The sequence below is a fragment of the Argentina anserina genome, chromosome 3 (assembly GCF_933775445.1).
Source record: "Argentina anserina chromosome 3, drPotAnse1.1, whole genome shotgun sequence".
NCBI classification, from domain to species: domain Eukaryota; kingdom Viridiplantae; phylum Streptophyta; class Magnoliopsida; order Rosales; family Rosaceae; genus Argentina; species Argentina anserina.
The window spans coordinates 26,405,029-26,428,498 of record NC_065874.1 but is presented as its reverse complement, the minus strand read 5'-3'; the positions used below and the strand labels follow the sequence as shown (position 1 = coordinate 26,428,498).

The 23,470-nt window shown below is 38.9% G+C and overlaps 1 protein-coding gene and 2 long non-coding RNA genes across 3 annotated transcripts; 2 read left to right on the top strand and 1 right to left on the bottom strand.

The window, feature by feature from the left end:
* Positions 1–3,169: 3,169 nt before the first annotated feature.
* LOC126787342 (NAC transcription factor 32-like) lies at positions 3,170–4,500 on the bottom strand. Its single transcript, XM_050513245.1, has 3 exons — positions 4,323–4,500; positions 3,929–4,218; positions 3,170–3,721 (listed from the first exon to the last, which is right to left on the bottom strand). The coding sequence occupies exons 1-3, from the start codon at positions 4,498–4,500 to the stop codon at positions 3,170–3,172; spliced, it is 1,020 nt and encodes a 339-aa protein (XP_050369202.1).
* Positions 4,501–5,318: 818 nt separating this feature from the next.
* On the top strand, positions 5,319–7,174 carry LOC126788461 (uncharacterized). The gene is made up of 3 exons (XR_007671373.1): positions 5,319–5,608; positions 6,054–6,117; positions 7,045–7,174. It is a non-coding gene; the product is annotated as an uncharacterized LOC126788461 (long non-coding RNA).
* A 4,186-nt stretch (positions 7,175–11,360) lies between these two features.
* LOC126788460 (uncharacterized) lies at positions 11,361–13,216 on the top strand. The gene is made up of 3 exons (XR_007671372.1): positions 11,361–11,650; positions 12,096–12,159; positions 13,087–13,216. It is a non-coding gene; the product is annotated as an uncharacterized LOC126788460 (long non-coding RNA).
* The last annotated feature ends 10,254 nt before the right edge of the window (positions 13,217–23,470 follow it).

Below are 23,470 nucleotides of genomic sequence, written 5' to 3'. Positions count from 1 at the left end.
CACTATATCTTATACATGTCATATTTCACAACTCATGCTCAATACACAATCTTTCGTCATCGAAATGACTATTTTTAATGAATTAATAACAGTACGTAATTTAATGAACTATATATATATATGTACTTATTACCATTATACTGTATATATGTAGTCCACTAAATTATATACGTGTTGTAATTCATTTGATAAACACACTTGCAAAAATGTTGAATCACCACGAGGGTAGATTCGTAATTCAGTGAGATTTTACTCACCTTATTGACTTGAGCGTAATTCCACAATTCTCGAAGATAATTCCTTTCCTCGATTTAACGATCACCTTGAAAAGATAAGAGAAGAATTTAGAATCGTTTCGTAAACCTTTAAATGCCGAAACAGTAATAATTGGATACTGTTCAGCAATTTTCGGTTTTACGAAGTTACTGTTCAGGGTTACTGTTCACTGTTACTATTCACGGTTACTGTACAAATATACCATAATACGTATTTCTGTACGTATAAATATTATATACGTATTTCTGTACGCATAAATATTATATACGTATTTCTGTACGCATAAATATTATATACGTATTTCTGTATGCATAAATATTATATACGTATTTCTGTATGTATAAATATTATATACGTATTTCTGTATGTATACGTACTGTTTAAATGTAAATACAATCTCAGTAAATAAAATTTACTAAATTATCTTTTTACAAATTACTTTTTACATTTACTGAAAGTAATTTATATTTACATTCACCGTAGGTAAAATTTATTTACATTTACAGTACGTAAATAAAAATTACATTTACATTTACCATACATAGTAAATTACCAAAATACCCTTCTCGGACTACTGTTTACGCACCGCCGCACGTGGCGGCGCGTGGGGTACACGCGCCACCCGCCGGCAGCCGCGCGTGGGGCACACGCGCCGAGCCCAGGAACGGCGCGTAGCTTGCCACCGCCGCTCCATTTCTTCTCCTCTTCCTTCCTCCACCCTTCTTACGGCCTCACACCGCCTATAAACCACTCCACGCTCCCACACGCGCCGCCTAAGGCGGCGGTCCTCCATTTTCCACCTACACCTCCGATCCTCCTCCAAAAACTTCCCAATCGATCTAAAATTCTCCCAATCATTCCCAAAACATTGAACAACCACACACAATCAATCAATCTCATCAATCCTTACCTAGATTGAACGGTGGAGCTTCGATTCGTTGTCGGTGTGAGATGGGTCACCGATCGTTCCGTCGCGCCTTCTTCCTCGATCGTGGTGTTGCAGGGGTTGAGGAGTGACGGAGGTGCGCCTGCTCTGCACCCTAGCTTCGTCGGAGGACGGTTCGAGTGGTGGCGATTCGAGGCAGAGGACGGGGTGCGTCGATGTGATGAATGGGGACGGGGAAGGGCACGATCTCCTCGGGGTTTGACGAGGAGGGCCGTGCGAGGCTTTTGAGGAGAGCCGTGTGTGACACGGGCCACCGGTCGGCGAGATCGCCGGTGAGATTTCTGAGGAAGGAAGAAAATCGGGGAGAGGGCGAGAGAGAAGGTGAGAGGGAGGCGGCCCGAAGAGAGAGAGAGTGTTTCTAAATATGGAAACCCTAATCCATAAACACTCTATTTATACTAGTTTCCAAATCGGAAACTAACTTCCGACGTTAATAACTTTTACGTACGTCGTCCGATTAGAACGCGTCACATATCCACGAACTCGTATCAACGAGCTCTACAACTTTCGTGAAGAAAGTTTTCGAAACCGAGCAACGGAATAAAAGTCGATATAATCGTTCGGAAACGTAACGTTTTTCGAATTAAACGTTCCGATAACGTATCCGTTACTCGTTTCATAACGTCGTAACCAATCACATCCATTCTAATTTAAATTTCACAATTTTATAGAATTCAAATCCACTCAAATGTTGTTTGAAATTTAGGGTTATTACACTGATATTCAATAAACAAAATTCTACTAGATTGTGAAAAATTCGATCTTAAAACGTGGCGTTTTAATTTGATTTTTCCTTTATTAAGTGATATGATTATCTTAATGCTGCCAATCTATTAGTAGATATGTAGGTTGACGTATTCATGCAAACCAAATTGGCCACATATAAGTTCTCACAGATTTACATATCTACATTTTCAAATCTTCTGCACAAATTTATTTTTAGTAATATAATTTTTTTTTCTCTTCATTTTTTCAGTATACTGAGATGAAGTTACTTATAAAATGCTTCACCATGCCAGTTAATCAGACCATATTTGTTCTGGTACAATATTCATCCCTATTTAAGGGTCCTCTTCGTATCGATCTTTTCTACATTTTTGTTCAGATATGGCCTCGCAATACTTGTTGTTAGTTTTGGTTGCTTGAGGATAATTATAATTAGAACAAAATAGTGGTCACTCCTCCGATTTTTAGTAACTCGATAGTTTAGTCATTTATATTTCAATTTCAACTGATCACTCGTTATACTTTCAAATTTTAAATAATTTGATTATTCCGTTAAGTCTCATTTCAATTGCATCATTAAGTAGTTTTTTTTTCCTTTTATGTAATGTTTGTCAAGTCAACAACTTAACGGTACAATTGGATGAAGACTTAACTGAATGACTAAATTGTATAGAATTTGAAAGTATGAGGAATAATCAGTTGAAATTAAAATATGAATGACTAAACTGTCAAGTTACTAAAAGTTGGAGGAGTGACCAATTTTGTTCTTGTTCTTATAATCAATATGTTAATTGGTATGTAAGTAAGATAGTTATACGTATGTTTTGTGTTTGCATGAATATTTACTATAAAACAAATTGATAACCACATAAGAAATAATAATTTGCGAATTGAAGTTGCGATTCTGAATTATTAAATAAATAAACATCATTATGCATGCGATTCTGAATTATTAAATAAATAAATCCATGCTGTGTGAATCATAACTTTCACGATCAGTAGAGCGCGCTATGAGACTAGCTATATATGATTATTTTAGTGTTGTAATAAAGACAACAGCAAACTATACACAAACCCTAGATATGAAGTCACCAATCTATAGATTACTTCTGGGTATATTCATTGTCCAGTCCAGACATGGACGCCGATCGATCCATGTAATATACACCTTGCATTTCAGCATACAACGTGATCAAGGACACTCAGATTTCTGAATAGTACCTACCAATTAAGGATGGTAATTTCATTGAGTTCTTCATAGTCAGTGGTATCTATTGGATCAGCTTTGAGTATATCATTTTGAAAGTTGTTGTGATTGTAGCAGTTGATATATTTTTCTTCCATTCTCTTGTGGGGAAGAAGATCCTCATCATTCTTCTTGCTGGCTAAATAGTTATCGAGCCGAAAGGGATTTTCTTCTGTAATTTCTTCTCGACTTTTTCTTTCAAGTGTGTCAGAAATAAGGCCCCGCGGAGAAATGGATATCGTGGAGTTTACCTTACAGTTAGGACCAACTTCATAGCCGTCGTTTGTCCGTTCGAAGCTCACACCTGGAATAGGTGGAGCTTGACCGGCAAGGATGGAAGCTAATAGTGTACAGTCTTTGTAAAGGAAATCATTGATTATCTCAGTGTTAGGGTTGGCATATGCATGATTTGTCTGCTCAACTTTCTGTGGGCAACTCCAATTTTCAGGGCTAGAGCCTTGGCTGTTACATTTATTCTTTGATGTGTTTCCTTTCTGTTGAACCCGACATAGTACCCAATCATCCAACTGTGAGATAATAAAGCACTTATCATTATCCAAGCATTCGATCACATTTGTATTTGTCATTTATCTAATAACATGGGTTTTATCCAAGAAAATATATATACGTAGTACATCAAAAATGTAGTTATATACAACATAAAGTAGACAAATCTTTAGGCTAAACAAATATACGCAATATAATCTCACTAGTGCATTGAAATTCTTACTTACTTTCATAGACCCTTTTGATCTTGAGGGTTTAATTGAATTGTCGAGAAGTCTGTATTCGATCATGATCCATTCAGTTTTAGCTCCTGTTGGAGCTCGACCAGTGTAGAAGACCAGAGCCTTCTTTACTCCTATGCGCTTCGATATTCCACAAGAGGTGATAATTGGCTTGTCACTTCCAGCAGCCTTCCAATAACCAGAAGCTGCTGCTCTATTAGGCCTCTCCCCATTCGGATACTTCCTTTCCCTCGGGCTGAAGAAGTACCATTCATCCTCCCCAAACAAAGCCATCTCTGCACAAGCCAAGTCATGAAACAAGCAATAATACATTCAGATATTACTGTTTTATCTGAATATAAGAACGATTAAGGAAACGAGTGAATGCTGCAGAACTGACTTGGTAGTTCCCATGGATTATACTTATAGAGATCGATTTCAGTGATCAAGTGTGCTGGAAGTGGCCGTGAGGTGACTTTTCTTTTTAGGTAGTGAACAATGAGTTCTTCGTCAGATGGATGGAATCTGAAACCAGGAGGTAATTGGAAATTAGGTGAAGCACTAAATGCTGATTCCATCTCCATCGAAAGAGAGAAGTGTTATTGTAGATTAGGGGTATTTAAACGAAGCAACGATAATATCGAGCAAAACAGTTGGAAATGTAAAGCAATGCTTGTGGAGGAGGCATTATATATATGTGCACTTTCATGCAGATACCGACATTAGGTAAGATAGTTAACAAAGTATTGCTCCCTCCCTCACGTAAATTCTTGAACTCTTGAAAGAAAAGGACCGAGCGACAGCAACCTATTTGGATTTTCATATTGGAATTACATTCTTCGAACCAACCTGTTTGGATTGAGTGATTCTCTGCCAATACTTATTTTTAAACAAAGGATTTGGTGAGTAGGGTCGCAATTCCATGTAATTTATCCCTTATGAAAATTGAGGACAAACTTTAACACGGATGTAATGTTTTTACATATAATTAGCATGCGGTTCATATTAATTGTAATAACCCGAATTTTTAGAAACTAAATGTCGAGTATTTTCAAAGTGTTAAACTTGTGAAATTAATTCTAGACGACAATTGGAGGTTTGCGACATTTCGAAACGAAAACGAAAACGTTCTCGGATTGTTTAATTAGAAAACGTAACGTTACCGCAACGTATAGATCGACTTTTATTCCGTTGCTCGGTTGAGAAAACTTCCTTCACGAAAGTCGTAGAGCTCATCGATACGAGTTCGTGGACACGTCACGCGTTCGAATCGGACATCGGACGCGAAAGTTATTAACGTCGGAAGTTCGTTTCCGATTTTGGAAATAGTATAAAAGGAAGGAAAGGAGATTAAAAATCAGATTTTTTCTAAAAATCAGCTCGGGTTACTGTTCACCCGAGCTCGGTACTGTTCACCCGACCCAAAAAACCTTCTCCGGCCGATTTCTCCACCATCCGACGTCGCCTCGTGTCGTGCCACCTATCAAACTGACGGGCTCGACGAGCTCCATCTTTTGGGCTACGCCTTGCACTCCGGCGACAACCACACACGGTGTAGCAACCGCCGGAAGTTACTGCTGTGGCGGCGCCGCCTCCTCCGGCCACCATGGCTCGAGATTCTTGGGGGGTTTTGCTTGTCTCAGTCCCAGCAACATTCCCACAAAAGGAATCGAGCCAAATCGAAGTGTAAGTACCCGAATCAAAATTTCAATTTCTAGGGTTTGTGAATAGTGCCGATTTTGTGTTCTTCGTTGTTTGGACTGTTTAGACTCGGATTTAGACCTTGGTGTCAACTAGGAAGTTGTTGGAAATGTTGTTTAGGTTGTGGTGGTGAAATTTGGTGATGATTGGTGGCGGTCGGTGAACAGTAACGCCGAATGAATAGTGACTGTGAATAGTAACTCCGCATGAATAGTGATATGTAACAGTAACTGTGAATAGTGATCTGTAACAGTAACTTTGAACAGTGTTTTGGTAAAACAGTAACTGTGAGCAGTGGTTTAGTAAAAACAGTGATTAGTAAACATGAACAGTGTTCCGTGAACAATGTTTTATGAACAACATTTAGCTCTGCTGAACTCGTCACCTGATATTTGAAGTATCATTTTCTAAGCATTTATCGTGCTATTAGGTGACTGATGAAACGAGTGAGGAAATTACTTTCAGGGTCGTGGAAGTTGCACGCAGGAAAGAAGGTGAGTAAAATCTCACTGAATTACGAATCTACCCTCGTGGTGATTCAACATTTTTGCAAGTGTGTTTATTTAATGAATTACAACATGTATATAACTTAGTGGACTACGTATATACAGTATAATGGTAATAAATACATATACATATATATAGTTCATTAAATTACATACTGTTATTAATTCATTAAAAATAGTCATTTCGGTGACAGAAAAAAAATTGTGCATGTGTGATTTTAATGGTACGATATGATGTGAGATTATCGTACGTAATTTTTCAGGTGTTTATGAAATATGACATGTATAGGATATAGTGGACTATGTATATATTGTATAAATGGTAAATAAATACGAATATATATAGTTTGCTATATAATATACTGTTATGATTTTATTGTGGATATATCGTGAAAGTTTTAAAACGTACAATATGATGTGTGATTATTGTACATGATTTTATCACGAAGAATGTGAAATATTGTGATTTGTCTTCGGACGTGATGTGTGGTACAATATGATGTGAGATTATTGTACATGTTCGGCAAGTCGGAACCTAGCCTTTGGCCGGGCGAAAGTTACGATACAGTTAGAGCTCTAGTCTGTCTGCCATAGTACTGCATGGAGGTAACGGGTGGTTATCTGCTCATGGGTACTCAGCTTGTTTTGGATGTTGGGTGGCGGGTGGTTACCCAACATCAGCGGTATACTAAGTGAGGGGTAACGGATGTGTACCAGCGCTCATTAGTTACCATTTTGTGAAAGTATTAGAGTAACCAGATGGGTTGCTCGTTTTCTCATGATTTTCATTATACTGTGTTGATGTGGAGTTGTGTCTTTTATGAGACGAGAGTTATTTTAATATTTTACTCATACGAGCTGTAAAGCTTACCGGGTTTGTGTTGCAATCCCGGTGCACCAATTTCAATGGTGTAGGGGATACTTCCGCAGGTGCTGAGTAGTGGTGATTGAGTGACGACTCCGAAGACTCGAAGTCGATCGCATCCAGTCGTGGTGAGGTTCCAGCGTGGATTCTGTGTGTGATTTGGTGTGATTTTATTTGTGAGGTTGTTGTGAGGATTATACAATTCCATTTGTTATATGTTGAATTATCATTTGGGTTTGTAATAATCGGCTTGACTGAGTCATATTTTAAACTCAGATGTGATCCGCTGTTACGCTTTAATGATTTCGATTTATTTGAGATTATTTGGTGTTTAACGACTTTAGAATTTTGAGTTTTTAAGCTCGAAATTTTGGGGTCGTTACAGTTGGTATCAGAGCCTAAGTGTGTATTTGGCGATTATCAATATCATCCGGGAGCGATGATCCGACTGCAGGCGGGCACCCATCACATGCTCCTCGGTATTGATATGTCGTCGGGTACGCGAGAGTGTTAGGAGCCATACCTTATGGTTTGGTCCTGTAAAGAGTATTGTGACGATACTCCGATGATTCACCTTCTTCTAAAATTTCATGATTGATATTGGTTGGATCTCTTTTGTCGAATTCGAGACTTCACATGTATGATTGAGTGTTAATTGTTGAATGGTGATGAATTTGGAAAAAAGGGCCGTGAACAGGGCCGAGGACGGACGAGAGGTCGCGGCCGAGGTAGGGTTGCATGCAGAGTCCGCAATATGGAGAACCTTTACCAAGAGGCTGCTCCACGGGCAGAACAGGTTGACCATGCTGCTGTCGTTAGAGACGACGATAGTCGTGTGTTAAGTTGATCAAGGACTTTAATAGTCTGTCAGCTCCGTTATTTTGTGGAGGCTTGGATTATGTGGTAGCGGACCACTAGATCGAGAACATTGGAATCTACTTTGAGATGATTGAGTACTTTGAGAAAGAGAAGAAGATGATATCAACACTCTTTTATTGTTAGTTCGGTAGAGGAGATGTTAGGATTGATTCCTACATCTATGAGAAACTCATTATGTGTCACTTCGCGTTTGGAGTGTTCCTCGAATTGGAGACAATGAAAGGCTTGTCCTATTGTGATTGGAAGTGAAGAGTTCTCTGCTTATTTGATCGTGATTTCGGATCACACGTATGATGTGATCATAGGAATTGATTGGTTGATTCCGCAGTATGCGGTGATTGATTGTTTTGACATGGTGGGTTCTTTCGTAGACCCAGGAAACCAGAGTTTCGTATCTTTGACTCGAGGCGGATAATGCCATGAGAGTTTGAGTCATGGCATATGTTGAGTATGTGGATCTGAAGTAGCTATCACAGACATCGTTGTGATATCAAAGTAAATGAGACGTTTCAGGAGATACTGTGTTATAGCCCCTATAACGAAGACGCTGTATGGATGGGACAAATGAATTCAAAGACTTAATGATTGGTGCGATCAGCTTATAGAGGCTGCAATACTCTCTGAGTTTGACATGCGATCCAGATACTGGAATGCTAACAGGTTTGAGTATATAGTTTCCTATCAGGGCAGAGAACTATCAAGGAGTCTTGATAGAGAGCGTTGACCCTATATTGAGGGATGTTCAGTGTTTAAATGTTGAGGACTAGATTTTAGTTATGCAACTAATCTAAGTTGAAGCCTAACAAGGTTGAGATATTATGTTCAGGTAAGAGATGTGTAGACCATAGGTTGGAGGTGGTTAACGAAAATTTTCGTGACTAGCATCTCTAACGCTATTGGTAACAGAGTGGTAGGGCGTATGATACGTCTATAAAGTGGTAATACAATTATTGAATTGAGATTCACATTTTGTCGACGTGACATTCCAAACTTGTTTTGGTTCGGCTATAGACAATTGATGTTACGCATTGTTCTTGGGTGAGCAAGAAATATAAGGTGATGGAGAAATCTCAATGTGACAATATGAATTAATTATTTGCTAGATGAGCATTTAAATGAGAACGCTGATCTTTCAGGATTAAATTATTTTGGTGTTGGGGATTGGAACTTCACAATGCCACAGGTCCAAATGAGACGCAATGGCGGTGAAGTAACTCTACTGAAAGTAAGGTATGAGATGACCTTAGCTTAGTGGTGTTTTGACGAATTTTTCGTGACAAGCACCTTCCAACCGGTAAAGAAATGGTTGAGAATCAGATTTTCTTTTCAAGTGCAAGTGGTGTTAGTATTCGAGACTTAGATGCTCTTTTTCCCTCTATGCATCAAATTATTATTGTTGGATAAGGAGATGTTGACTCAAGTGTTCAACAAGGGATAAATTTTACGATAAGAGAGTGATCAATTATATTGCTTCTTGCATAGGAGTTATTTTGGCCGAATGCGTTGGCCATAAGAGTCATGATAAAAGTAAAGAAACAACTGTTAGAGTGGTAGTGCGGTAACAATCTTGGGTTAGTCTGGAGGAGATGGTGGACCCAATATCAGGATTCAGTTGTTGAATTGTTTACTGAATTTATTGTATTACGACTGTGGGAAAAATCAATACTATAGATGATGCCACTGGGGCGTTGCGTGAGACCATGTGTCATACATTTGAGGTATGCATGAACCAAGGGGTATGGTATATCTCAGTTTTGGTTGTGTTTATTTTGCACTGTAATTCCACCTAATTTTCATGTTCCACTATCGGGAGATAAATATTTTCTTTACCTGTCCTGCGACTTAAAGCAGGTAGCTGTAACTTCTTTTCCGACGGTAAGCTTTGGTGAAGGTGGTAGGATGCGTGATGCATCTCTCTTGTGGTGGTGGTAGAATTTTCTACAGCCTTTTGCGTATATTAGTCGATTCTCTGGTGAACTGTTTGAGAGTAATTCTTAATCCAATGTGGTGTTCTGTGGTGGTTGTGAACTCAATGAGTTAAGATTTCTTTATCGTGTTGCCGATACAAATATGGTACTTGAGTGTGTATCATGCACGACAACTTTTTATGGTTATAATAAGATGATCATGAAAGGGGATTATTTTGTTGATTGGAAGGAATGGTAGGTTCGTTATTTTAACGATGATTTGTGGTGAAGTCATGAAGGTATTGTCGTGATAAAGCACGTTTATTTGAAAACCACTATGTGTGATGTAAGTAGTAGGCATGTGTTAATCATTGATTTGACTCATGTTAGATGTTGAGAGTTTTGACCATGCTTAGTGGTAGGAGCTAACTCATGACGTGAGGATAGTCTGTCAAATCGCAAGAGAGTGGTGAACTAGACAAAATAGGGCGTTGACGCCTCCATGCTGAAAACATCATTATGTTTCGGGAGGATGATTATATTTTGAGTAGCTCACATGCGACTATTATTGTTAGGACATGTGACAGATTGTCTGATGGAGGAAGTTTGAGGTAACGGAAGATAGGTTGAGAGCTTGTATGCTGGATTTTAAGGTAGCTGTGAAATCATTTGAGATTGATTGAGTTCGCCTACAACGACAGTTACCATTCCAGCATCGGCATGGTACCCTATGAGGCACTTAAGGTAGACCATGTCGATCACCTATTTGTTGGGCCAAAGTTGGGTGTAGTGAGATTTGACAAGAAAGAAAAGTTGGCGAAGGTATGTTGGGCCTTTGAGATTCTCGAGAAGGTGGGAAAACTAGCCTTGCCTACTAGCATGGCGGACGTTCACAATGTCTTCTACATTTCCATGTTGAGGAAGTATGATCCTGATGTGTCGCACATGTGATCGATCATAACACCATTGAGGTGAAGGAAAATACCACTTTTGTTTTGAGCCGGTTTGTATTTTGAATAGATCCACAAAGAAGCTTTAGAGGAATGAAGTGGAGCTAGTCAAGGTATTGTAGAGCCATCATGATGAAGGTGATGCATCATGGAAGCTAGGGTCGGATATGAAGACGAGATACCCACAGTTGTTTATTGAGTGAACTTGAATTTCGGGACGAAATTCCTTTTAAGGGGGGTAGAATGTAATAACCCGAATTTTTAGAAACTAAATGTCGAGTATTTTCAAAGTGTTAAACTTGTGAAATTAATTCAAGACGACAATTGGAGGTTTGCGACATTTCGAAACGAAAACGAAAACGTTCTCGGATTGTTTAATTAGAAAACGTAACGTTACCGCAACGTATAGATCGACTTTTATTCCGTTGCTCGGTTGAGAAAACTTCCTTCACGAAAGTCGTAGAGCTCATCGATACGAGTTCGTGGACACGTCACGCGTTCGAATCGGACATCGGACGCGAAAGTTATTAACGTCGGAAGTTCGTTTCCGATTTTGGAAATAGTATAAAAGGAAGGAAAGGAGATTAAAAATCAGATTTTTTCTAAAAATCAGCTCGGGTTACTGTTCACCCGAGCTCGGTACTGTTCACCCGACCCAAAAAACCTTCTCCGGCCGATTTCTCCACCATCCGACGTCGCCTCGTGTCGTGCCACCTATCAAACTGACGGGCTCGACGAGCTCCATCTTTTGGGCTACGCCTTGCACTCCGGCGACAACCACACACGGTGTAGCAACCGCCGGAAGTTACTGCTGTGGCGGCGCCGCCTCCTCCGGCCACCATGGCTCGAGATTCTTGGGGGGTTTTGCTTGTCTCAGTCCCAGCAACATTCCCACAAAAGGAATCGAGCCAAATCGAAGTGTAAGTACCCGAATCAAAATTTCAATTTCTAGGGTTTGTGAATAGTGCCGATTTTGTGTTCTTCGTTGTTTGGACTGTTTAGACTCGGATTTAGACCTTGGTGTCAACTAGGAAGTTGTTGGAAATGTTGTTTAGGTTGTGGTGGTGAAATTTGGTGATGATTGGTGGCGGTCGGTGAACAGTAACGCCGAATGAATAGTGACTGTGAATAGTAACTCCGCATGAATAGTGATATGTAACAGTAACTGTGAATAGTGATCTGTAACAGTAACTTTGAACAGTGTTTTGGTAAAACAGTAACTGTGAGCAGTGGTTTAGTAAAAACAGTGATTAGTAAACATGAACAGTGTTCCGTGAACAATGTTTTATGAACAACATTTAGCTCTGCTGAACTCGTCACCTGATATTTGAAGTATCATTTTCTAAGCATTTATCGTGCTATTAGGTGACTGATGAAACGAGTGAGGAAATTACTTTCAGGGTCGTGGAAGTTGCACGCAGGAAAGAAGGTGAGTAAAATCTCACTGAATTACGAATCTACCCTCGTGGTGATTCAACATTTTTGCAAGTGTGTTTATTTAATGAATTACAACATGTATATAACTTAGTGGACTACGTATATACAGTATAATGGTAATAAATACATATACATATATATAGTTCATTAAATTACATACTGTTATTAATTCATTAAAAATAGTCATTTCGGTGACAGAAAAAAAATTGTGCATGTGTGATTTTAATGGTACGATATGATGTGAGATTATCGTACGTAATTTTTCAGGTGTTTATGAAATATGACATGTATAGGATATAGTGGACTATGTATATATTGTATAAATGGTAAATAAATACGAATATATATAGTTTGCTATATAATATACTGTTATGATTTTATTGTGGATATATCGTGAAAGTTTTAAAACGTACAATATGATGTGTGATTATTGTACATGATTTTATCACGAAGAATGTGAAATATTGTGATTTGTCTTCGGACGTGATGTGTGGTACAATATGATGTGAGATTATTGTACATGTTCGGCAAGTCGGAACCTAGCCTTTGGCCGGGCGAAAGTTACGATACAGTTAGAGCTCTAGTCTGTCTGCCATAGTACTGCATGGAGGTAACGGGTGGTTATCTGCTCATGGGTACTCAGCTTGTTTTGGATGTTGGGTGGCGGGTGGTTACCCAACATCAGCGGTATACTAAGTGAGGGGTAACGGATGTGTACCAGCGCTCATTAGTTACCATTTTGTGAAAGTATTAGAGTAACCAGATGGGTTGCTCGTTTTCTCATGATTTTCATTATACTGTGTTGATGTGGAGTTGTGTCTTTTATGAGACGAGAGTTATTTTAATATTTTACTCATATGAGCTGTAAAGCTTACCGGGTTTGTGTTGCAATCCCGGTGCACCAATTTCAATGGTGTAGGGGATACTTCCGCAGGTGCTGAGTAGTGGTGATTGAGTGACGACTCCGAAGACTCGAAGTCGATCGCATCCAGTCGTGGTGAGGTTCCAGCGTGGATTCTGTGTGTGATTTGGTGTGATTTTATTTGTGAGGTTGTTGTGAGGATTATACAATTCCATTTGTTATATGTTGAATTATCATTTGGGTTTGTAATAATCGGCTTGACTGAGTCATATTTTAAACTCAGATGTGATCCGCTGTTACGCTTTAATGATTTCGATTTATTTGAGATTATTTGGTGTTTAACGACTTTAGAATTTTGAGTTTTTAAGCTCGAAATTTTGGGGTCGTTACATTAATGATCGATGTACATTATGGCATTATGGATATGGCGAACGGTATCACAGATGGATCGAGATAACTCAGATGATGGTTGAACGGGCAAGAGTCGAATCTCATGATGAGGATATCTTGTTTAAGAACAGTTCTCTTAAATCCTGGCAATCTACGTAATTCTCTTTATCTTAATTCACTCATAATGTAGCATAACCAATATTAATTAGATAATTAGTTTCTTAGGAAATATACGATCACAAAACCAGTTTACTCGGCGTAATGCGTAATGCTCTTTACAAGAATTTCTGTTAGTGTTGTGTACATTCTCACATGCATTTTCAATTGTGTCCTTAAGAACAATTTGTATGTTCAGTTTCTTATAAATAATATGTACTCCTAAAACCTAACCCTAAATACTAAGTAGCACGAACACGGACACGGACACGAGTGTCCGTATTGGACACGATTCGATACGTAGATACGGCATATATAAATTTTTTTGGACACAGACACGTGGTGGACACGTTAATTAAATATTATTTTTAATATATATATTTATTTAGAAAATTATTTTATAAATTTGAAAGTATTTAGAATTTTATATGTATATATATGTCAAAGTATGCATTAAAATGATGAAAACATAACTTGTTAGAATGGCTAAGGACTTGATAAGTACCTTGGATAACCAAAGTTCGAATCTCACCACAAACATTCTTATTTTTATCACGAGTTTCTCTCTTTATATATATTAAAGTGTGCATAAATATAACAAAAACTGAATCTGTTGGAATGGTTGAGGAGTTGTTGAGTGACTTGGATGACCAAGTTTCAATTCTCACCATAAGCACTTTCATTTTTATTATGAGTTGGTGCGTGTCCGCGTGTCCGATTTGTATACTCGCGTGTCCGGACAGTATCTAAAATCAATTCGCGTGTCCGAGCGTGTCCACGCGTATCCGTGTCGGCAACACAATACGGTGCCATGAGCACGTGTCCGTGCTACTTAGCCTAAATATAGTTTCTTTCACGCAAATTAATGGGTCCCACTCCCAGAAATCGTGGATCAATCAATACTTGCAATAGTTGAATTATGTTTCTTGTGGCGGTGGCTACTGATTCTGCTGATCATTGTTATTTGAGGTGGTAAAAACACCAGATGTTTGACTGCTTGTTTTCCAATTCAGCATTTGGTGCTTAAATTTGGCTGGACACTGGCTGGAATGAGTCCGACTATGACAAACATTTTTATTGTCACTGGCTGGTTCTAAATCTTCATCATCAATAGGATTATGAAAACATCCTCATAACACTTTAATGCTTTCAGCGACATTGTTTCTCACGAACCTTAGTGAAGAAGCTGCACACGTGTCCTAGCTAGCTTACCAAACATAAATGTATGATCTATATTCCTGATCGTAAAACTTTTCTTTGTTTGCAGATCAGTCGCTATATCTTTTAGAGCATGTTCCGAAACTATACGTATGCAGGTACTGGATGAGTTAAATATGCAATCTAATACATCATTTTCCATAGAGTTGATGCGACGGTGATAAGCATACTACGTATTAAACTATACCAATAATAACGAGCTAGGTTCAACATAGCTACAATTGTGCGTTGTATTGACGATCAAGGATCAAGAGTTCCAAACCCTAAATAATTACTAATGATCGCTATACCTTATTATGAATCGATCGAAGCACACCTTAAGCAGGAAAGATTAATGTCCCATTGTTCCAATACTATAGTTGAAGACTATTAGACTATATATGTATAGAATTTGTCATGTGAGCGAAAAATAATTGATTGACGATCGCGATGTGTTATTTTTCTGATGTATGCATGAGACACTACTGTCAAAAAACATGTCTACATGTACACTGAAATTTTGACTCAATTATATAACGTGCAAGCATACACGACAGTTCGCGCCTGTAATGAAGACAACCCAAAACCAACTAAATCGATCTCTTTTGAGAGGAAATTAAATATGATATTGCATGCATGCAAAAATTGATAACTGATCACAAATTTCATAGTTAGACCGGCCTGCGTGCATCAGATACTTCGTAATATTGATTACTTTAATTTGGATTTCAAACTTATCGACATCCAATTGAGTGAACGTTCTGATTTTTTATTTTTAGGATGACTGAAACTTCTGATTGGAGCTAATATATACTTTATAAGCTATAGAAACTTATGTTTATTCTAATTAATCCAAAGCTTTTAGTTTCCCTTGGCCAGTTATTAGAAGGTAGCTAGTAGATAAAAGGGGCTTATCAACTTATGTTTTAAAACTATAATTAAATTGAAGAGCTAGATAGGTTTCATTACCTTCGATGAAAACATTCCCGATGAAACCCAGGTTTTGATTTGTTCCGGCATACTCTTTCTTCTCGAACTCTATCGATCTGCTGTTTTATAGTGATGATAAACCTTGTTAAAATCGACTATATATGTTATGTCATGTTACGTGAAGATTGATAGAGATCGAATCCTAGGTGGGTGTTTGTCTTTCTATGTCTGAAACAAGGTCAACGGGGTGTTGTTTGTTATGAACAAGAACGTGGGGACTGTAAATGATAAAAACAAACATCGATCACATTGGCCAGATATATACTTACTAACTATATATGGAAGTGTAATTTCATGGAAAATACTATTGTATAGCGTTTGTAAGAACATCTCCTTACAGAAAAATGTGACTTATATATTACATTTTAATTTGCAGTCTGATTTACTTAGTTGTTTATGTAATTCTAAGGAGTAGAAATACTTGCATGATTTTTTTTTAAGGCAAAGCATGCACCTAGCAAAATCTAGATATATATCGCAAAGTGTTATTTGATAGTAAAGCATTACTCAACCGGCGGGGAGGTTGGGACATATAACCATAAGCCCATGCTACAAGATGTACCACATAGATCTTGAATTCCTCATTCCAAAGACTATCATAAAACCATTGCAAGTAAGGTGCGCTAGATGAATTGCGAGACATTCACTTCCCGGAAAATGTGTGTCTTATTGTAGAAGAAGGCAGAGCAACCAGATATTATTTACAATCATCTATAATCGACAACTCGACCTACTTCCGATATGTCAGCTAGCCCTACTAGAATCAAGAGAAACTACTAACATAGATGAATCACTTTTAACGTCTATGTTATCCCATCCTTGGTGAAGACCAAGAAGCCAATCCTCATCAATCCAAAACTAAATTTTGCAATACTCCTAATCCATATTAGAAATTTTTGGCAAATCTTCATCAATCCAAAAACATTTGCATGATAAACGGGCTGAGATGAGACTCATAGAAGACATGAACGTACTACAAAGAATCTGCAAAATAATTCAATGTTGTTGAACAGATATAAGCTACGTTAAATCTCCAAATATGCTCAGCAACTTTGATTACTTGCTCAATATCATAGATCCGTTACCAAATATGATCCATGAGAGGAATCAACTCAATCAAGATCACTTGATTATATATGTTTTCCTCCTAATTGAATATACGTGGATGTTGGAACTGATGATCCAAGACGTTTTTTACTGCATATCAAAGAGGTTTGGGGACGCATATGCTCGGAAAGTAATACAAATACGACGGGTAATATGAACGTACACCTTAATAGCCAAACGAAGCAGGTGAAGATGAAGAGTCAATAACTAAGACATAAATTAGTTCAGTTATACTTGGAGCGAACAATAGCTAGCCCACTTGTAACGACCCCAAAATTTCAAGCTTAAAAACTCAAAATTCTAAAGTCGTTAAACACAGAATAATCTCAATAAAATCGAAATCTTTTAAGTGCACAGCGGATCATCACTGAGTTATCAATACAACTCAGAAAAACCAATTATTACAACCCAAATTCATAATTTACATTACGTAAGTTGGAATGTAATAATTCTCACCATCTCTCACAAAATAGTCACACAAAATCTTCACACAAGCTGGAGGTAAATCACTTCAAGTCCTCTGAGCGGTCCGTCAATTTCTGCTAATCTACACCTGCGGAGTCATCCACTACACCATCGAATTGGTGCACCGGGATTGTAGACACAAACCCGGTAAGCTTTACAGCTCGTATGAGTAAAATATTAAAATAACTCAAGTCTCATAAAAGACACAACTCCACATCAACACAGTATAATGAAAAATCATGAGAAAACGAGCAACCCATCTGGTTACTCTAATACTTTCACAAAATGGTATCTAATGAGCGCTGGTACACATCCGTTACCCCTCACTTAGTATACCGCTGATGTTGGGCAACCACCCGCCACCCAACATCCAAAACAAGCTGAGTACCCATGATCAGATAACCACCCGTTACCTCATGCAGTACTATGGCAGACAGACTAGAGCTCTAACTGTATCGTAACTTTCGCCCGGCCAAAGGCTAGGTTCCGACTTGCCTCACATGTACAATAATCTCACATCATATTGTACCACACATCACGTCCGAAGACAAATCACAATAGTTCACATTTTCCGTGATAAAATCACGTACAATAATCACACATCATATTGTACGTTTGAAAACTTTCACGATATATCCACAATAAAATCATAACAGTACATTATATAGCAAACTATATATATTCGTATTTATTACCATTTATACAATATATACATAGCCCACTATATCCTATACATGTCATATTTCATAAACACCTGAAGAATTACGTACGATAATCTCACATCATATCGTACCATTTAAATCACACACATGCACAATTTTCTGTCACCGAAATGACTATTTTTAATGAATTAATAACAGTACGTAATTTAATGAACTATATATATATATGTACTTATTACCATTATACAGTATATATGTAGTCCACAAAATTATATACATGTTGTAATTCATCTGATAAACACACTTGTAAAATGTTGAATCACCACGAGGGTAGATTCGTAATTCAGTGAGATTTTACTCACCTTATTGACTTGAGCGTAATTCCACAATTCGCGATGCTAATTCCTTTCCTCGATTTAACGATCACCTTAAAAGAATAAGAAAAGAATTTAGAATCGTTTCGTAAACCTTTAAATGCCAAAACAGTAATATACGGTTACTGTTCAGCAATTTTGGTTTATACGAAGTTACTGTTCACTACTCAATTAATACGTATTTCTGTACGTATAAATATTATATACGTATTTCTGTACGTATATATATTAAATACGTATTACTGTACGTATAAATATTAATACGTATTTCTGTACGTATAAATATTAATACGTATTTCTGTACGTATACGTACGATTTAATGTAAATACAAATTCAGTAAATAAAATTTACTAAATTACCCTTTTTACAATTTACTTTTTACATTTACCGAAAGTAAATTATAATTACATTTACCGTAGGTAAAACTTAATTACATTTACCATACGTAAATAAAATTTACATTTACATTTACCGTTACACAGTAAATTACCAAAATACCCTTTCAGTCGAAACTATTTACTCCGCCTCACACGGCGGCGCGTGTGGCACACGCGCCACCTCCGGCCGGCAGCGCGTGGGGCCCACGCGCCGAGCCCAAAACCGGCGCGTGTGGCGCCACCACCACCCCAAAACCGTCCTCCTTTCTCCCCTCTTCCTCCCTCCGCTCCTAAGCAGCCCCTACACCACCCCACGCCTCCCCACGCGCCGCCTAAGGCGGCGGTATTCCTAAAATTCCTCCTCCTCCGATTCTCACTCCACAATCATTCTAAACTATCCCAAATTCAACAAATTTCAATCCACAATCACACACCAACAACAATCACTTCCATACTTACCTAGATCGTATAGTGGGGCTCTTGGAACTCGTCGGAGATGGATGGATCGTCGGTGGAGCTCGATCCTTCAAGGGGGACTTGCCTCGGCTCGAGTTGCATAGTGGTAGCTCATCTACGGCGTCGGAGGGAAGAGAGAGGTGTGGATCGTGTGCTTGCGTCGGCGGAGGGCTGCTCGAACGGCGGAGAACTGGAACCTGTTGTTGCTGGGCTCGGTGTGGTTCGATGATCTTCGCGGCGACGCTGGAGCTTGTGCCATGATCGGTGGGACGTCGCGTCGAGCTGCTGAGTGCCATGGAGCCGGCGGTGAGGAACACCTCCCTCGGATGAGGGAGATCGAAGGTCGAAGCCGAGGGAGGGGGAGAGCTCGGGTGAGAGGGGGAAAGAACGAGAGAGAAGAGAGAGAAAGTGAGAGGGAGGCGGAGAGAAACTGAGGGTTTCCAAAAGTGGAAACCCTAATCACAAAACATTCTATTTATACTCGTTTCCAAATCGGAAACTAACTTCCGACGTTAATAACTTTTACATCCGACGTCCGATTCGAACGTGTCACATGTCCACGCACTCGTATCGACGAGCTCTACAACTTTCGTGAAGGAAGTTTTCGCAACCGATCGACGGAATAAAAGTCGATATAAACGTTACGGAAATGTAACGTTTTTCAATTTAAACGTTCCGAGAACGTTTCCGTTTCTCGTTTACTAACGTCGCAACCAAATACGTTCATTCTAATAAAATTCGAAATTTTATAGAATTCCAAATCAAACTAACATTGTTTAAAATTTAGGGTTATCACAATCTACCCCCCTTAAAGGAATTTCGTCCCGAAATTCAAACTCACTCAACAAACAACTGTGGATATCTAGTCATCATGTCTGACACTAGTTCCCAATATGCATCACCCTCATCATGGTGACTCCACAGCACCTTGACTAGCTCAACTTCTCTCCTCCGAAGCTTCTTTGTGGATCTATCCAGGATACGAACCGGTTCGACAACAAAAGTGTCATTTTCCTTCACTTCAATGGTGTTATGATCGATCACATATGCGACACATCAGGATCATACTTCCTCAACATGGAAATGTAGAAGGCATCGTGAAAGTCCGGCATGCTAGTAGGCAAGGCTAGTTTTCCCACCTTCTCGAGAATCTCAAAGGCCCAACATACCTCCGCCAACTTTTCTTTCTTGTCAAGTCTCACTACTCCCAACTTTGGCCCAACATATAGGTGATCGACATGTCTACCTTAAGTGCCTCATAGGGTACCATGCCGATGTTGGAATAGTAACTGTCGTTTTAGGCTAACTCAATCAATGTCAAACGTTTTCACCGCTACCTTAAAACCCAGCATACAAGCTCTCAACCTATCTTCAGTTACCTCAAACTTCCTCCATCAGACAATCTGTCACATGTCCTAACCATAATAGTCGCATGTGAGCTACTCAAAATATAATCATCCTCCCGAAACCTAATGATGTTTTCAGCATGGAGGCGTCAACGCCCTCTTTTGTCTAGTTTACCACTCTCTTGCGATTTGACAGACTATCCTCACGTCATGAGTTAGCTCCCACCACTGAGCATGGCTGAAACTCTCAACATCTAACATGAGTCAAATTAATGATTAACACATGCCTACTACTTACATCACACATAGTGGTTTTCAAATAAACGTGCTTTATCACGACAATACCTACATGACTTCTCCACAAATCATCATTAGAATAACGAACCTACCATTCCTTCCAATCAGCAAAATAATCCCCTTTCATGATCATCTTATTGTAACCATAAAAAGTTGTCGTGCATGATATGCACTCGAGTACTATATTTGTATCGGCAACACGATAAAGAAATCTTAACTCATTGAGTTCACAACCACCACAGAACACCACCTTGGATTAAGAATTACTCTCAAACAGTTCACCAGAGAATCGACTAATATACGCAAAAGGCTGTAGAAAATTCTACTACCACCACAAGAGAGATGCATCACGCATCCTACCACCTTCACCAAAGCTTACCGTCGGAAAAGAAGTTACAGCTACCTGCTTCAAGTCGCAGGACAGGTAAAGAAAATATTTATCTCCCGATAGTGGAACATGAAAATTAGGTGGAATTACAGTGCAAAATAAACACAACCACAACTGAGATATAACATTCCCCTTTGTTCATGCATACCTCAAATGTATGACACATGGTCCCACACAACGCCCCAGTGGCAACATCTATAGTATTGATTTTTCCCACAGTCGTAATATAATAAATTCAGTAAACAATTCAACAACTGAATCCTGATTTTGGATCCACCATCTCGTCTAGACTAACCCAAGATTGTTGCCACACTACCACTCTAACAGTTGTTTCTTTACTTTTATCAAGAACTCTCATGGCCAACGCATTCGGCCAAAATAACTCCTATGCAAGCAGCAATATAATTGATCACTCTCTTATCATAAAATTTATCCCTTGTTGAACACTTGAGTCAACATCTCAACATCTCCTTATCCAACAATAATAATTTGATGCATAGAGGGAAAAAAGCATCTAAGTCTCGAATACTAATACTACTTGCACTTGAAAAGAAAATCTGATTCTCAACCATTTCTTTACCGGTTGGAAGGTGCTTATCACGAAAAATTCGTCAAAACACCACTAAGCTAGGGTCATCTCATACCTTACCTTCAATAGAGTTTACTTCCCCGTCATTGCGTCTCATTTGGACCTGTGGCATTGTTAAGTTCCAATCCCCAACACCAAAATAATTAAATCCTGAAAGATCAGCGTTCTCAATTAAATGCTCATCTAGCAAAATAATTAATTCGTGATGTCTAAATGAAATTTCTTTAACACATTAGATTTCTTGCTCAGCCAAGAACAATGTGTAACTTCAATTGTCAAAGTCCGAAACAAAACGAGTTAGAACGTAACAACGACGTAATGTGAATCTCAGTTTAATAATTGTATCACCACCTTAAGGACGTATCACACACATCATCAATCCTAGGTAAATGATACATAGTCTTGATGGTCACCCTAATCATTCCCCTTTACTTCACACTCAACCGCATGAGACTTCTTTCTTATTCACGAATAACACCGGCACCACTCAAGCTGAGACACTAGGTTTGATGAACCCTAGGTCTAATATGTCATCTATCTGCTCTTTCAATTCTTTAAACTCGTTCTTTCCCAATCCCATAAGGCGCCTTTGATACAGATGCTATACCAAGCACATCATCAATAAAGAATTCAACAACTCTCGAAGAAGGTAACTCAGTATCTCCTGAAACACCTCACTATACTCGAATAGTAGAACAATGTCTGTGATAGCTACTTCTAGATCCACAAACTCCACCTTTGCCAAGACTCTAGCTATCATGGCATTATCCGACTCGAGGCACAGATACGAAACTCTGGTATCCTGAGTCTATGAAAGAACTCATCATGTCAACACAATCAATCACCGCGTACTGCGGCCTCAACCAATCAATTCCTCAGATCACATCATAGTGTGGTCCGGAATCACTATCAAATAAGCAGAGAACTCTCTACTTCCAATCACAATAGGACAAGCCGTTCATTGTCTCCAATTTCGAGGAACACTCCAAAAGTGAAGTGACACATAAAGAGTTTCCCATAGGCGTAGGAATCAATCCTAACCCCTCCACTGCCAACTATCAATAAATGAATGTGGCTATCATCCTCTTCTCTAACTCAGAGTACTCAATCATCACCAAGTAAGTCCCAATACTCCGATCCAATGGTCCGCTACCATATGATCCAAGCGTCATGAAATGACAGCACTAGCAGCTCACTCATGTCTGTGATCAACCTCAACACACGACTATCGTCTCTAATGATAGCAACAAGATCAACTTGTCTTTCCAGTGGAGCAGCCTCCTAATAAAGGTTCTGTACATTGCGGACTCGGCCTGCAGCCCTAACTCGGCCTCGACCTCTCGTCCGTCCTCGGCCCTGTCCACGGCCATTTTCCAAATTCATCACCATTCAACAATTAACACTCAGTCATACATGTGAAGTCTCGAATTCGACAAAATAGATCCAACCAATATCAATCATGAAGTTTCAGAAGAAGGTGAATCATCGGAGTATCGTCACAATACTCTCTACAGGACCAAACCATAAGGTATGGCTCCTAACACTCTCGCGTACCCGACAACATATCTATACCGAGGAGCATGTGATGGGAGCCCGCCTGCAGTCGGATCATCGCTCCTGGATGGTATTGATAATCGCCAAATACG